Below are 16663 nucleotides of genomic sequence, written 5' to 3' on the forward strand. Positions count from 1 at the left end.
ATACTAAACAATCTCTGAAATTTATTATTTTTAATAGAGTGATGTTATATATTCAAATCTTTTTGACAATTAAATTTAATTAAATTGGTTCAAACCAAACAAAAACCAGCTTTATTATTAGTGCGTGCGAACACGCTATGCTTCTTTACATTCTTCTTTTTTTTTACGTTTTTTCTTTTTTTTCGTGTTCTTTTTCTTCTTGATAATTTTTGCAATATTATATATATCTTTTTTTGTTTGTTTTTTTTTCATTCTTATTATGAGAATAAAGAAAAAGAATTATAAGAAATTGGAAAAAAAAAGATGAAGATAATAATGAAGAAGAAGAAGGGGAGGAGGAGTTTTAAATTATGTAGAATTTATTAAAAAATAAAACCAATTTTTTTTATTATGACACAAATTTTTTTAACACATTTATTGGATTGAATTCTTGCCATAAACAAAAATAGCACCAAAATTTCATTATTTTAATATCAAAATTTTGCTATAAAATACAGAAATCTCTTCTTTAATGCTGTATTTTTTCTGTTTCTTATTCTTTTTTCATTCTTTCTTTTCTTTTGTTTTTACCTCTTTTTTTGGAGTATATATTGCTTCTCATATTAGACTTGAATAAACATGTATTACAATCTTATTTAGTTAAATGATTGTAAATTCACACTTATTGGATTGAATTATTGTTAAAAATAAAAATAACACCGAAATTTGTTTAAAGTGAGACTGAAATTTTTATGTCAAAACTAAGATATCTATGTTATTGTTAAACAAATTTTAATGTTATTTTTTTAATAAATTTTGCATAATTTAAAATTCTTCTTCTTTCTCTTTTTTATCTTCTAGTGTTGTTTTTTCTTTTTTTACATTTTTTTATTTATTTTTTTTATTTTATTTTCTAATAATTTTTTTGTTTCACTCTCTAACGATGACGATGATGATAGAGAAAAAAAAAATCCAAATAAAAAGAAAGAAGAAGGTGGCAGGCTCTAATAGTGTAATAGTGATGACAATAATAATAAAAAAAACAGTATATTAGAAAAGAAGTGCCTGTGAATGTTAAAAATAATTATACAACTTAGTTGGATAAATCACTTAATTATAAAATATTTTATTTTAATAATTATTTTAATTATCAATTTAATTCTTTTAATTTATACTTTTAAATATTAATAACTAATTACTTAAACAAAATCTACTTGACAATTTAGCATTTCTAAGAAAAATACTGAAATCAGAATATTCTACTCAAACTTTAACTGTGTTCGGAAGCACTAGTGAATTAATTTCAGGGATAAGTATGTTCAAATACCGCAACTTCAAGTGCACATGCCACAAAGCAAGTTCCTAACTACCATCCCCACACTAAAAAAACTAGTGTAAAGAAAACAAAACGCAGCAAACAAGAAATGGGTTCAATCCCCTCCGAAGAATTCAACAGTTCCTTCCACGCACTTCTATTCCCATTCATGTCCAAAGGCCACACCATCCCCCTCCTCCACTTTGCCCGCCTCCTCCTCCGCCGCAATTTCTCCGTCACCCTCTTCACCACCACCGCTAACCGCCCCTTCATTGCCGACTCTCTTTCCGGAACCGCCGCCTCCATCGTCACGCTCCCGTTCACAGTCTCCACCACCAACAACGACATCCCGCCCGGAATAGAGAGCACGGACAAGCTCCCATCCATGTCCCTCTTCTTCGAGTTCGCCATGGCCACCGCCTCCATCCAACCGCACTTCGAGCAAGCCCTCGAGACCCTGCCACGTGTCAGCTTCATGGTCACCGACGGGTTTCTCTGGTGGACCCTACAATCCGCCAACAAATTCCACATCCCGAGGCTCGTCTTCTTCGGCATGAGCTGTTATAGCGTCAGCGTCTTTAGGGAAGCAGAGATGCAAGGAATATTCCGTGGGCCCCAACCTGACGACGAGTTAGTCGAGTTGACTCGGTTTCCATGGATCAAAATCTGCAAGGAAGACTTGGAGCCAAGTTCCAGAAACGCCGAACCAGGGAGTATCCCTTACGAGTTCAACGTGAAATCGGTTGGAGCCTCGGTCAACAGCTACGGCACTGTGGTCAACAGTTTCTACGAACTAGAGCCTCTCTTCGTTGACTATTTGAAAACCACGAATACTTCTCATAAGTATTGGTGCGTTGGTCCGTTGTGCCTCGCTGATGACGTGGGTAGTTTTTCGGGTACGAAGGAACCGAAATGGATGACGTGGCTGCATCAGAAAAAGAAGTTCTCTGTTTTGTACGTGGCTTTTGGGTCACAGGCGGAGGTTTCGAATGAAGAGTTGGAGGAGATAGCGATGGGATTGGAAGAATCCATGGTGAGTTTCTTGTGGGTGATAAGAAAGAAGGATTGGGTTCTACCAAAGGGGTTCGAAGAGAGGGTTGAAGGGAGAGGGATGGCGGTGAGAGAGTGGGTGGATCAACGGGAGATACTGAATGATGAGAGAGTGGGTGGGTATGTGAGCCACTGCGGGTGGAACTCGGTGGTGGAGAGCGTGTGCGGCGGGGTTCCGATGGTAGCGTGGCCGATGATGGCGGAGCAGCACGTGAACGCGAGGATGGTGGAGGAGGAGTTGAAGGTGGGGATTAGAATGGAGACGTGTGATGGGAAGGTGAGGGGGTCTGTGAAAAGAGAAGGGGTGAGCAAGTGTGTGAAGGAGTTGATGGAAGGGGAGAGAGGGATTCAGTTACGTCAGAATGTTAAGGTGTTGGCTCGGTTGGCTAGGATGGCTGTTCAGGAGGGTGGTTCCTCTTGGTCAGCTTTGGACCATCTCATTCATGAGTTATGCCGAAAGAAGTAGAACAAAATATATGAGGGGACAACATTAACAACAGACAGGCTAAATTATTCACCTAAATTTTAATAATAAAATAATTTATTTGTATATCTAATAAATTAAACTTTTAATATATCTGTTATTTACATTATTTAATATATTTATTATCTATTTATATTTTTTCTATATGATTTACTTTTTATTTATTTTATTATACATTTTTTATACACAAATTATTTAATATATTTACATTTTTTATTAGTTTTATATTATTTTTAGTGTGTTAAAGAAAAAAAAATCTATTTATGTCGATATTATTGATAGAAGAATTATTTTTTACATCTTTATGACCTTAATAAAAAATTTTAGTGACTTGAACAAACCAACCTCTAAACGTTCTAATTTATCCAAAATAGCTAAGTTATTGCTAACAAAGAGTGAAATTCAATCAAACAGTACGTAGTTCTACCTGGCCAAAAGAAGGAATTAGGAAGGGATGGTATTAAGTTCGAGAGGTTATCTATATGGATGCATGGTTGATTTGTGATAGGCGCAGTAATTAGCTGCTGGAAGCATGAAAATTAAAAGGACAGCAGCAATGATGCTGCCATTGTTGGGTAGGAAGGAAATGCATAAGGTAGAAGCTGGTGATGAACAAAAGATGGTGATGCCAATTTACAGTTGCAGGTGAATGTATGTATTCCACATTTCCACTAACATAATTCTGTTTATTGATTTATTGCAACACTGTGTATTTTTATTATTTATAGCCTAAACAGTATGTGCAGGTGCAGTCTTATTTTAAAAACGTTTGAATTTTTTTTTTTTCTTGCATTAGATCTTACAAAATTAAATGGTTAAATAGAAACACTAAAATAGTATGTATTTAACATATATTTCTACGTTATTACGATTCTATTTTCTCCTATACGATGTCTATTTATTTATTTAGTACATGGTCACTAATGTGGATATGTGGTTGATTTGAGATAAGCAATTAGGCGGCGAAAGAACAGTGATATATAGCTACTATATATTGGGTAGGAAAGGAACTCCAGCGGTACAGATAATTCTAAGTTCCTTAACTGAACGAATGCACTAGGAAGACGGTGATGAACAGAAAGAAGGTGATGTCAATCTATGTCTCAAACTTGTTTAACACATTTAATGTTCAAATTCTAAAGACTTTCTATTCAACTAAGTTACGAGTCTACGTTACTACTACAAATTGAAAGGCCAGGGAAATTTGCCATGACAACTTTTGTGGCTTCTCTTCATATGCTTCTTAGCCCGCTGACACCCTTCATCACATGTACTTTACCTCATTCAATCAAGTCCTATGAAGATAAATTCTCCTTTAAACTACCTTACATCTAAATGATCCAATAACATGTAAGTTTATTTTTTATTTGAACCATATTCAAGCGCTTACTTCCAGAGAACACCCTTTAGGATAATTTCTCAACTTCAAAAACGTCATGATTATGCAAATTAAACCAAATCTACGTTTATTTGTAGACCATGTAACTTTTAGTATAGTTTAACATAGTCCTTTTAAGGCTTATGCAAATCTCTACATTCTTATACTTCGGTTGATAATTTACAAAGTGAATTTTATATATTCTACAACACTACTGTCTACAATTAATATAATGAACTTTACTAAAAAATCTTACAAGCATCGCTAAAAAGCTTCTGACAAATGTAGAAATAAACCAAAATTTTCATGTCCAAGTATGATGATATGGCAACAAAAGAATCAATATGATACATAGTCTAAGTGCATTCATGTTTCTGGCTGGTGTCTAGTGACCTAACGCCAATATGTTATGAAGAAGATGCAACTAGATTCATCATTCAAGACAAAGAACTAGGATTGTGAATTTTGATCACGGATACTAATCTATTTGTATATACCTTCTATATATCCAAGTCATAAAACTTCCTATATAGAATCAAGTTAAAACTCTGTCTTTTCTTTTTCTTTTTCCTTTTTTTTTTCAGCACATGCTATTGCTAGCTGTGTTTGGATACTTAGAATCTTTGAGAAAAAACAAAAACCTTTTTGGTTGTGGAGATTGAAATAGATATCTTTCTTCTAACTCAAAGATAAAATCCAAATCTAACCTAAACTTCCTCACGATCTACAGAGAAGTCAGGTTCATCAGGCTTGAACAACTGTGGCACAGGATCACTGCCACGAAGCTTAGCTTTCCTTGTATTAGCCGCAAACCTTGAAGCCAAAATGGTTGTACTAATGTTCTGAACCTTTCTCACATTCCCTGGAGATGATGATGATCCTCCACTTTGATCCATTTCTCTGTCCTTCTCAGGGAGAGACATGTAAAAGTGTCCCTCCTTCAAAGACAACTCCCTCGCCGCTTTCCTCTTCTGATACTTTCGCCATGCCGCCTGTATGAAACAAGAAGCCCATGTCCTCCATTGCTGGGAGTAGTACCTAAACGCGTGCTGGAGTTTCTTGCTATGAAGCCGCTTGAATTGACTTGCCACGAACTTTAGATCCTCTGCTTCCAACGCGAAAGCTTCGACTTCTGATAAAGCTTTTACAGTTCGAGTAGAGGAAGGCAGGTTGAGGGTGGAATTTGGCATTAAGGCCCATGTCAACAGCTCCTCGCCGCAAAAGTCGCCAGGCCTAAGTGTGATGGAATTGTAGAAACCAGACCTTCCTCCATTGGTTGTGGAGCTCTCCAATTGTCCTCTTATTATGAACAACATTTCGTCGACCGGATCTCCCTCTCGGAATATATATGTGCCTTCTGTGCTTAATGATGACACCAGCCGTTCACAGATTGCATCAAGGAGCTGGTCATCCATTTGTGAGAAGAAAGGGACCTGTGGATACAAATTAAAACAAAATCTTACTCTGTATACTATGTATGACACACATTGGTTGAGAAAAGAGAAAATACATACACGTCGAACAAGAGAAAGGCACAAGTGGTGTTGAATTTCACGACGGAGATCCAAAGGTAGATCAAGTAGTATGGACTCTTCATTCACTCCTCTGGTGGCAAGCCATTTATACTGAACAAAGCGACGAACGCGTTCCTGCAAGTCTGGAGGCAATTGGCGATGTCTCATCCATTGCTCAGTGTCATTCTTCCTAATCCTCCATTCTTCAAGTCTAACTGACATTGATTGCAAGTATGTCTAAACAATGGAGCACAAAAAAACTTGCATCTTATTTTCAGGTAGCGAAAAATATATATGGACTAATAAAGAATGCATGAAAAACCGGATGGTTTTGTTACCTGCATGTTTCCAATCAAAAGACAGAAGAGAATTAATCCAGCAAGACATAAGAAGATGCAGAAAAATGTCTCTGGGAAGTATGTGGTTGTGTCCAAATTCTGTCCATACGAGCTAAGGAAAAAAAAAAAAGGACAGACTGAAAGTTAAAAGTGATAATCATTAGCAAAAATTGTTAAACTTCAAAAGATTTTTGCTACAAAGACAAATACTAGAATTTAGACATTTTCATCCACATAAATACACTTTTATGGATCCTTGTATAACAAAATGAGTTATGTTTTAGCATTTTGGTTGATATAAACTTGAGTTTGCAATAGTAGTAAAATATAGCAGCAGCATACCTTAAATTTCTTAATCCCCACCAAAGACAATAGAAGTATCTTTCCACAAAGTTAGTAGTAACAACGTCATTGAGAAAAGCATCTGCAAACATGCCAAACTTATACTTGACGTTGAGCTTGGCCTTGGGATCGCATCTGTTAATAACTTGAGTGACATTTAGCCAGTGTTGCCTTGCAGGTAAACTCACACTGTTACAATCAAGAAAAGTAGGCAAGCAAGTTATGGTTTTTGATCTATTCTCTCTTTCGCACTCTGCTTTCCAGCAGTTGAATTGTCTCCCAATTGAGGACAGATACCACGTTGCTCCTGTAATCTGTTTCACATTTCATGTTTCAACAACAAAATTATTAAATTATCAAAAAGAAAGAGGTGCATGCTTTAATCATTTCACTGGTGATCTTACATGACTAGCTAGCATGTAGAGAAGAAGATTGTATGCGGCTGCAATCCAGGGGGTTTTGGCAATAACGCCAGTGGTTTTCGTAATACGCTGGTTCAAAGGGAAGATAAGAAAGAGCCTGGGAATATACTGAATTAGAACAAAGAGTGCAAGAGTGTTGTTGGCATGATCCGTTGTTGAAGAACTACTTGCTGGAATCACCAACCAAATCACAATCTGCATTGTGTGACCAAAAGAAAATAAGTTAAGCTCTGAAAAGTCGTTAGCATGGGTTATATTATAAAGGAAAAAGAAAATTGACATGCCTGGGGCAGAGGAATAGTGGCGGCAAGGTCGATTACAAAATCGGACTTCAAGTAGCGCATGGCGATTTCGTGAGGGTCCATGACAAGGTCACCACGGCCGAAGACTCTAGAATTGGGGGCGACGAAGGCGGTGCGGAACTTCAAGACCATGTGGAGGATGTAGAAGAGATCGGCAAAGGTTCGCATAATGGTGACGATGATGCTGAGTCTGGGGTCCGCCTTGAGGCAAGCGGTGCCACCCACCGTGGGGAGGAAGAAGTAAAGAGGGTCCACGAAGAGAGCGAGGAGACTTGCCACGAGGAACACCCTGTTCCAATACGCAACTATGTCGCTGTCCGGGTCTAGGATCTGGTAGCGCCATAGGATCTGGAATGCGTTCTCCTCGTCAGAGTTGGCGGTGTTTCTAGTTCTTGATCGGAGTCGCCCGAACTGGCGGAACTTTGACGCCGGCGTCGAAATTATTCTATACATCTTCCATGGCGGATTCCGGGGTTAACGGATTCCGCTGGCCAACCTTATGCACCGGGAGTATAGTTACTGATGAAGCAATGGAGCGATATTGAGAGAGAAATGGGATTAGTTTGATATGGTAGAGAAGAAGCTAAGAGGAGGAGGAGGAGGAAGAAGAAGAAGGGAATGAGGATTATTGGGGGAAGGCAAGGGAGTAGGAGAGAATGGGAAAAATGGTGGTGATGATGTGGTAGGGGCTATTTTTTAACGTTGAGAAATAAAATGCGGGGAACTAGAGGAATTGCGCGAACGTAGGGGAATACATCAACATGTTGCATGCATATTGCTTCATAGAATGGAAGAGACTAGACAAGACAACACAACGTCCATTATCTTTCAACTTTTTTCCTGCTGCATACTAAAAATTGCCATTTTTGTTTTTTTAATTATTTGGTTCTGAAAAATTATCGTTCTTCTTTCCATGCACTATCATTGGGTAAGTATTTGTGACATCTTTCTATGATAATATTATTTATTTATTTTTATGTTACAGTGGAAATTAAATTAAATTTATATACTTGCAACATATTTTTTTAGTGTTTTAGAAGGTTATTACATAATTTTATTAAATGCAAAATGACTAAAAGAAAAATCTTTTAAATTGTCTTATTAACAAGTGTTCTAATGTCACTTTTTAATTAAAAATAGGGTAAAGTACTAATTGGCCCTATATGTTTGGGCGTAATCATGTTTTAATCCTTAAAGTTTAAAATATTCTATTTGAATCCAAAAAAAGTTTCATTTAGTTCAATATAATCGTCCCAACGTGAAGTCAAAGTTAAATGCATTAATATATTTATTTATCATTTTTCTTATAATTTAAATGAAATATTTTCTATAGAACTAAGGAGAATTATAAATTTTACGTGAAAATTTAAATAAATACAGCATGGAAGATCATCAATGACACAAAATCTACCCAGCGTTACTTCTAAGATTCTTGTTAGGATTTAAGAAACCACAGACCAATATGATACATGGTCACGAAGATAGTTTCATCAAAGGATGTCCACTTTATTCTGGCTTTTATTACCATTTATCAAGAAGCATTATTGAGAAGCTAAATGATAATGAATAACCAATGTAATTCACCTTAAAAAGGAATATATTAATGTCATGCAACTTAGCATGTTGACATTGCAATCCAAAATGCTTGAGATCTAAAAAAGGAAGATCCGGGGCTTCGATCAATGTTATTAGTTCCCACTTCCCACTTTGATGCACAAAGAAAAACAGGGGAGAAGAGGTTTTCTCTAGGAGATTTCAAAGAGAAAATTTCATTGCATTATTTAGTTAAAAATTGTACAGACATTAAATCTTGAAGAAAATTGAAAATGTCCAAACATAAAAGTAAAGCCGTTCCTCAAAAATCCTTTTGCATGAATTCAGAACCAACTTAAGCATTTCCCACAAATAACACTAGTATCTATACCTAAATTATAAGAAAAATTGCCACAATGATATTTTCCTTAACCATCTGAGATCTTCACATTTTAAAATTCTTTTCAAGATGCTACGGACAGGCCAGGGGAGCTTGGAACCAACATTGAAATGCCTACTTATTGCCCCAGATGAAGGCTAAGGAAACAGGAGCTCAGATTATTCAAACGCAAAGAAGGAGAAACAAACGCAACAACAAAGATAGTCATACTCATCAATAATAATACATTTCTAATTTTTTAAACTTATTGACTATTGAATTTACATACATCGCTACTTTAAATCAATAGAAAGAGGAAGAGAGAAAAAAATCCAGCAATATCAACAGTAATAAAAAAATGACAATAAAGGTGAAACACGCAAAGAAAAAGAAGGAAAAACGCAAAGAAGAAGAAGAAGAAGAAGAAGGAAGATGAGGAGGAAGAACGCAAGATATAAAGAGAAAGAAACATAATTTTATGCGCGTTATGTAAGTGACTTGTATGCTAAAAAGACTTGTACGTGTAGCAATACTAACATAATATTGGATATTTAATAATTTACCAACCTAATACTGATCCATGCGACGCTTTTTATTTTCGTTATTGGAGCTCGAGTGGAGTTGGACGGCATTATGGGGGAGGGAGGGGCTGGACGAGACTGTGGTGTCAGGGGTTGCACAACTCGGACCCTCCGAGTTCAACAAACCACACGGACCGTCCGATTTTGGTGGAGAGCACACGCACGGTCCGATTACTGAAGGGAAGGACACGCGTTGCGTTGCAACAGCTCCCCAAACGGTCCCCTGAAACAAGACACTTACTCATTCACTCCTCTCACCATCCGAGAACATCACTCTCCCACACTTCATTTTCAGCTTGGAGCCCCTTTCTTCTTCCTCTCCCACCTCTGAGCTTTGCATGGTAGAAGAATTAAAAGCATGCCAAAGAAAAATAAAATTAAGGATGTTGATCGACTTGAGTTTCATATTATGCATTATCTCAGTCATTCTGATTATGTAAGTTTTTTTTAAATATTTTTAAATTTTTTATACTTAAAATTATTATTGTAAACTATTTACTTCTTTTGGTTGTTATTACTAGAAGTGCAAGTTAGAAATATAAGTAAAATAAATATTAGTATTGTGTAGGGTTTATTAGAATTTTTTTAAATTTTTTAAGTTATTTTTAGTGGTAGAATTGTTATTATTTTGTTAGATGGTAAATTTAAAATGTAAACAGATGACTGTTGCTATTGTTAGGTTTTTAGTTTAATAGAAGATGTTAATTTTTTGTGGAATTTTTTAATATTTTATATGGTAAACTATTTACTTCTTATTGTTATTATTATTAGAAATGCAAATTAGATATATAAATAAAATGCTGATTGTTAGTATTTTCCCGTATTTATATGACATTTTTAAATTTTTTAGATTTTTTATAATTAATTTTTAATGGTAAATATTATTGTTAGTAATATAATTATTATTATTTTGTTGGTCGTTACATTTTAAAATGTAAACGGATGACTGTTAGGTATCTAGTTTAATAGAGGACGGAATTTTTTGTTTGGGTTTTTTTAATATTTTGTATTATAATTATTATTTAAAATAAATATAACCAAATTAAATGTTATTGTGAGTGAGAAAATGTTATAGAAGAATTTAAATGTTAATATTATTGTTATTGTTATTGTGAGTGAGAAAATGTTAATGTTCAATGATTAATAGGATTATTTTAATTAAGCCATGCTATCTTTTTTATTATGACAATGTTTATAGTTTTTAGAATATGAATGTTAATATTTTGTAGAATTGTTCATGATGGCATATACTGATTGTGAATAATTTTTAATATTGAGGAAAAAATATGTTTAACAAATGAGTAATTAGTATTAGATAATATTTAAATTATTGTAATATTGTTGAGAATATTCATTAAGAATAAATGTATAGGTCATGAATTTTATTTGTAATTATGAATAATTTTAAGGATTAATTAAATAATTTTAGAAGTTAAAAGAATTAGTTATATAAGGATTTAGTGAAATGATTGATGATGGTAAGTTAGTAACTGTTAATTATATGACTAGTAATTTGTTATGTTTTTTTGTAGAAATTAAGAATGTTGACATGTAACCACCCGGTTCTTCCGGATCGGTACAACGATAGGGTGGAGGAGCATTTACGAATTACTGGGTTCTATCATGTGTCTCAGATTGGGATAGTTCAGTGTCAGAAAGCATTGGTAAATGCTCTAATCGAACGTTGGCACCCAGACACACATACGTTTCACCTTCCCATTGGTGAATGTTCCGTGACTCTTGAAGATGTGTCTCTACTACTTGGTCTTCCCACAGATGGTCTTCCAATCACAGGGATGACAATGAGTAGTTTTGAAGCCATGGAGGCGGAGTGTCTGCTTCAATTTGGGGTTGCACCTCGTAGAGAGGACTGTAGATCAAGCTGCATAAAACTAACAAGGCTTCGGAATCTAAAAGAGAATTTAAAATTGAATGATGAAATCAGTATACAGAGGTATGTGACGTGTCATATTATGTTACTGAACTTATTAATGTATTAGTCATGTGGACTATGTAATGTTGTCTCATAATAGGCTAATATGCTACATTAGATATTTTTCTATTAATGTATTAACCATCGTATTATATAATGCTACAGAGATGTTATAATACTACATTGTCATTAATTACTAGGTATGTGAGGTGTCACATTATGTTGCTGATTGGGACGATACTGTTTGGGGATAAGTCTGGGGCAGGTGTGCACTGGAAATTTCTACCCTTACTTCGTGATTTTGTCAATATTGGACAGTATAGTTGGGGTTCGGCATGCCTAGCACACCTTTACAGGGCGTTATACAGGGCATCTCGTTATAACTGTAAGGAAATAGATGGTTCACTAACACTTCTGCTCTGTTGGGCTTGGATCCGATTGCCATATCTATCGCCGCTTCCTAGAGAACCCCGCAGTTTTCCACTAGCAAACAGGTAATATTATGTTACAATGTATCCATTTCTTGATATTTAAGATTCAGTTGAGCTAATTGAGGACATCGTATTAGGTGGCGTAACTGGGAGCGTGGTGACCGACGATATAGATATCTGAAGCTAGCTCACTTTAGGAAGGCCTTTGATGAACTTCAGGAAGGCCAGGTGTGTTTTAATTAAATAAGTATTAACTTTTGGGAATATTCGGCTTCGACAAAACTATAAGTCATTGTGTTAGATATTTGAATTGTGGGTTGTAATCATGAGTTTTCTTTATTTTTTCAGTTTGTCTGGGTTGCCTATGCTGTGGATCGTGTGGATCCAAACATAATTCCTGCTGAAATATACATGCAGTCAGTTGTCTGGAGCGTTACAGTTCCATTGGTGTCGTTTGAATGTACCGAGTGGCATGCCACCGATAGGGTCAGGCGACAGTTTGGTTTCGTTCAGGGAGTACCTTCTCAGGAATAGAATTTGGATAAGGCTCATGGAGAGATTCTGACTGGACCTAAAAACCTTAATTGGGCCACGACACCGACTCATTCAAATTGGGTTATGCATTGGACAAACAGGTATCACTACGTTCTTTCTGAACTTCCCATGCCTTCACAGCATCCGTTGGATACCTACCTGAACTGGTACCGATCAAAATATGGGGACCGCTTAGCCTTGTCGAATCTTGTGGGTGAAGAGAATGATGAAGGTAACCAGGATCTGGATGTGGGCAATGAGGATATGTATGAGGGTAATGAAGATACCAATGAGGGTGGTCAGGATATGGATGAGGACAATGAAGAGCAGGAGCAACATATATCACCTCCAATTCCGCCTCCATAAGAACAACCTTAGTCCTCAACTCAGTATCTACCTCAGACACAGTTCACCCCATCATTTCCAGTACAGCAACAATATTGGGGTATGTCACAGTTTGAAATAGGTGATGGAACTTCTTTTAGCCAGTTGCTTGGGTTCATGTCTGCAGATGCTTCACATTCCCAATATGGCCATCAGCCGGAGTTCATGCCTGGCAGGTATTCGTTGGATGCAAGGTATCCAGGCCATACCTCATCCGTTGCATCTGGAGGCTTCGTATCTGTCGACTCTAGTAGGAGTGAGGGTGGACGAGGAGTTTTGAATAATCAAAATCCTAACCGATGTAACATGGGACTCATTGAAGAAGATACTAACGCACTCGAACAAGAAACCGATGCATATATAGTAGATAACCCGGATGAAGAGGGCGATGATGAGGAGGATGAAATTGAAGAGTTCGATGAGGATGAAGAATCTCGTAATGATGGTATTATGTTAACTATTTTTCTTTACATATTCGATGACTTATTTACTTTCTTTGCATAAATGGCATCTCTTATTTCATTTTGCTTCTTGATTTGTGGTATTTATGTTGGTATTTGAATATGTAATTTGCTGCACATACTTGTTTATTCAAAAATGTTTACAGGTCAGGCACGTAGTCCAGATGACAACGTCAAAGGCTACAATCTGAAGATTGATCCGCCACGTCGGAGTACTAATCGTTTCACCCCTTCTGTCTTCAAAAAAGCGGCCAAGAAATGCAAGAACTTTGTGAAAGATGTGAAGTGAAAAATGAGAAAATAGTTGTTTCCTTTTGTTTAGAGTTATTTGTATTTGTTAAACATTATGTACTGATGACTTTATGTAATGTTTAGAGTTATTTGTATTGGTTAGACATTATGTACTGATGAATTTATTTTTCCGTTTAGACTAATTTCCATGTATTGGACTTTGTATAGAGTACTTTATATGTGTTGGACGTTATTGATGTATTAGCCATGTGGAGTATGTAATAATGTCTCATAAAAGCTTAATATGATCCTACAGATATTTATCAATTGATGTACTAACCATCATATTATATAATGCTACAGATATGTTATAATACTAGAATGTCATCAATTATAAGGTTACATATAGCAGGTCATGTTACCTCAGTTTGCTCATTCAGGTTTTATTATACAATATCATATTAAAACTGTGAACCTAGGGGGCTTCTCTGTTGGTATTTGAACCAACTGAACGATGACATCTGCTTCGACTATGTCCCTCAGCACCACATAGAGTACATCGCCTAGGACGACGTAACATCCTCGTGTCCATCTCATTTAGAAAACGCGTCATCCTGGGGCGACCTTTCGTCACCCGTCGCAGGTACGGATTCGGTATGAACCGAGGTCCGTTGTAAGCAGGCCATGTAGTGGGATTACCTAGTGGCCGAAACCGTGCACGGTACACCCGCCGCACTTGATCCATCTTATACACATCATGAACATACAGTCGCCAATCCAGTCGCTGGTTGGCACAACATGCGAACACATGTCGACAAGGGATCCGGTCCACCTGGAACTCACCACAGTCACATCGACGGCTACGTAGATCAACTGCAAACTCTTGCCCACTTGGCATCTCACGAACCTCAAAGACCTCATTCTGCTGGTCAAAGCAACTAACCTGTATATTTCCTGATGTAATTTGGTTTGCATGCAACTTCGATGTCACTATCTCAGAAAACACATAGCCAGCATTGATCCGGGCTTCCGCCTCCGCTCTTTTACGGGTGAACAACTCATTTAGCCTATAGAAAGTTGCCTTCACAAGAGCAGTAATGGGTAGATTGCGGGCACCCTTCAATACTGAGTTGATGTACTCCACTAGATTCGTCGTCATGTGACCCCATCGGTACCCGCCATCAAAGGCCAATGCGTACTGTTCGCGAGGAATTCGGTTTAACCAGTTTGTGTACGCCTCGCCGCGGTCCCTTAACCGCTGGTAACGCACTTCGTACTCTCGCATCGTCTTGGAATATCCTAGCAGATCACAGCATGTAGAAAGCAAAGTAATTGAGATCAATAGATTTATTTAAGGCACATTTATTAATAATTTGATTAAATTTAGTAAATGTTTACCAATGTTAACGACCAATTTTTGGAGGTACGGTGCCTTGAACTTTCTCAGAAAATTCGACTCTATATGCTTGATGCAAAACATATGAAAAGCTCTAGGAGGTGACCAAGCTCCGTTACTACGTTCCACAGCTGCATTGATGGACTCGTGCCTGTCAGATATTAGACCCACTCCATCCCGAGTAACAACATGTTGACGGAGGTTACTTAGGAAAAAATGCCATGTATCAGAAGTCTCTCCCTCAACAATAGCAAACGCAATCGGGACTATATTGTTGTTGCCATCCTGTGAAACTGCCACAAGCAGACAACCCTTATACTTTCCGTACAAGTGAGTCTCATCCACCTGGACAACTGGCTTATAATGTCTGAATGCCCTAATACAAGGGTAATAACTGCAAAATACACGATGCAATACCCGAATATCACCCACCAAGTCATCGCCTTGATATGCAGGCATAGTCCCAAAATGGACAACAGCTGATGGCTCCTTGTGACACATGGCCTCAAACCATATAGGCAAGGCTTCATACGATACTTCCCAACCTCCAAATATTTTTTCTACTGCCCTCTGCTTAGCCAACCATGCTTTCCGATAACTGACGGTGTAGTTGAATTTCGATTGCACTTCTACTATAACCGATTTTACCTTTAAGGAGGGGTCAACTTCAACCAGTGGCTTTATTGCTTCTGCAATTGTGATAGAGTCCAGCTTCGAATGATCCTGTGAAATGGTGGCGGTGGTACAGGTGTGGCTACCATTATACCTCCTTATAACCCAACAGTACTTCCTGCTGATCAAGCTAACCCTGATAAGCCAATCACACCCTGACCCATACTGTGTACACATGGCATAAAATGTCAACGGCTCAGACTCATATACCCGGTAGTCTACGCTTCGTCGTATGGTATACTCCTTAACCGCCTTAATAACAGCTTCTCTGGAACTGAACTCCATCCTAACGGCGAATTCACCATCTGCGACCATAGGAATTTCTGCTGGGACAAATGCCATAAGATAAATTTCATTAATACGCAGATATTTCAAAACCGACTCTAAAGGTAAATCAAATTTCACTGCATCCAGTATCCTATAAATCAAAACCTTGAACATGTTATGATGTCACACTAAACAACATAAGCACATCAGCAGCAAATGTAAAAAACCAGACCGGACTGGCCGGTTCGACCGGAAAACCAAAGGAACCATGCCGGTCCTGTCCGGTTCATGGCATTTGAACCGTACAATAGATCGAACCTGTGCACATAATAGTTACAAACTCATGCAATTTGCTACAACCATATCTTAACAACATAAATATTATTTCCTAATAAACACATGAAGCATATAAAAGAAAAAAATAAATTCCTTAACGGGTCGAGGACCATTTTAGATCCTGACAACTACGACACAGAACGCACGATTAAATAATGCTAAAAAAAGGGTAAAATCTTCAGAACTTAATCAATGTCTAACTACAAAAACACTTATACCACGATTACGTACCTGCAGTCATATATTCCGGAAATTCAGGAACATGCATGGCTTCCAAGTCTAAAACTCGCATGAATGATGGCTCCTCAAACGGCACTTCGTTTGCAAGTGCATTTGCCACTTCTGTCACATCTGGGCACATGCTTCTGTCACCTTGATCTTCATCACCATCGGGAACAACA

At 37.2% G+C, this 16663-nt stretch overlaps 4 protein-coding genes across 4 annotated transcripts; 2 read left to right on the forward strand and 2 right to left on the reverse strand.

Moving 5' to 3' along the window:
- The first annotated feature begins 986 nt into the window (after positions 1–986).
- On the forward strand, positions 987–4151 carry LOC112697330 (UDP-glycosyltransferase 90A1). Its single transcript, XM_025750465.3, has one exon. It carries the CDS (start codon positions 1404–1406, stop codon positions 2808–2810), a length of 1407 nt encoding a protein of 468 aa, XP_025606250.1. The 5' UTR covers positions 987–1403; the 3' UTR covers positions 2811–4151.
- Positions 4152–4491: 340 nt separating this feature from the next.
- LOC112697332 (cyclic nucleotide-gated ion channel 18-like) lies at positions 4492–7577 on the reverse strand. Its single transcript, XM_072198305.1, has 6 exons — positions 7107–7577; positions 6805–7017; positions 6401–6714; positions 6059–6170; positions 5721–5957; positions 4492–5639 (listed from the first exon to the last, which is right to left on the reverse strand). The coding sequence occupies exons 1-6, from the start codon at positions 7575–7577 to the stop codon at positions 4914–4916; spliced, it is 2073 nt and encodes a 690-aa protein (XP_072054406.1). The 3' UTR covers positions 4492–4913.
- A 3512-nt stretch (positions 7578–11089) lies between these two features.
- LOC140173741 (serine/threonine-protein phosphatase 7 long form homolog) lies at positions 11090–12881 on the forward strand. The gene is made up of 6 exons (XM_072198306.1): positions 11090–11095; positions 11150–11571; positions 11751–12044; positions 12119–12209; positions 12330–12467; positions 12657–12881. The coding sequence occupies exons 1-6, from the start codon at positions 11090–11092 to the stop codon at positions 12879–12881; spliced, it is 1176 nt and encodes a 391-aa protein (XP_072054407.1).
- A 1053-nt stretch (positions 12882–13934) lies between these two features.
- LOC140173509 (uncharacterized) lies at positions 13935–15976 on the reverse strand. The gene is made up of 2 exons (XM_072197520.1): positions 14990–15976; positions 13935–14890 (listed from the first exon to the last, which is right to left on the reverse strand). Exons 1-2 carry the CDS (start codon positions 15972–15974, stop codon positions 14067–14069), a joined length of 1809 nt encoding a protein of 602 aa, XP_072053621.1. The 5' UTR covers positions 15975–15976; the 3' UTR covers positions 13935–14066.
- Between the last annotated feature and the right edge of the window lie 687 nt (positions 15977–16663).

The sequence above is a fragment of the Arachis hypogaea genome, chromosome 6 (genome assembly GCF_003086295.3).
Source record: "Arachis hypogaea cultivar Tifrunner chromosome 6, arahy.Tifrunner.gnm2.J5K5, whole genome shotgun sequence".
Taxonomy (NCBI): domain Eukaryota; kingdom Viridiplantae; phylum Streptophyta; class Magnoliopsida; order Fabales; family Fabaceae; genus Arachis; species Arachis hypogaea.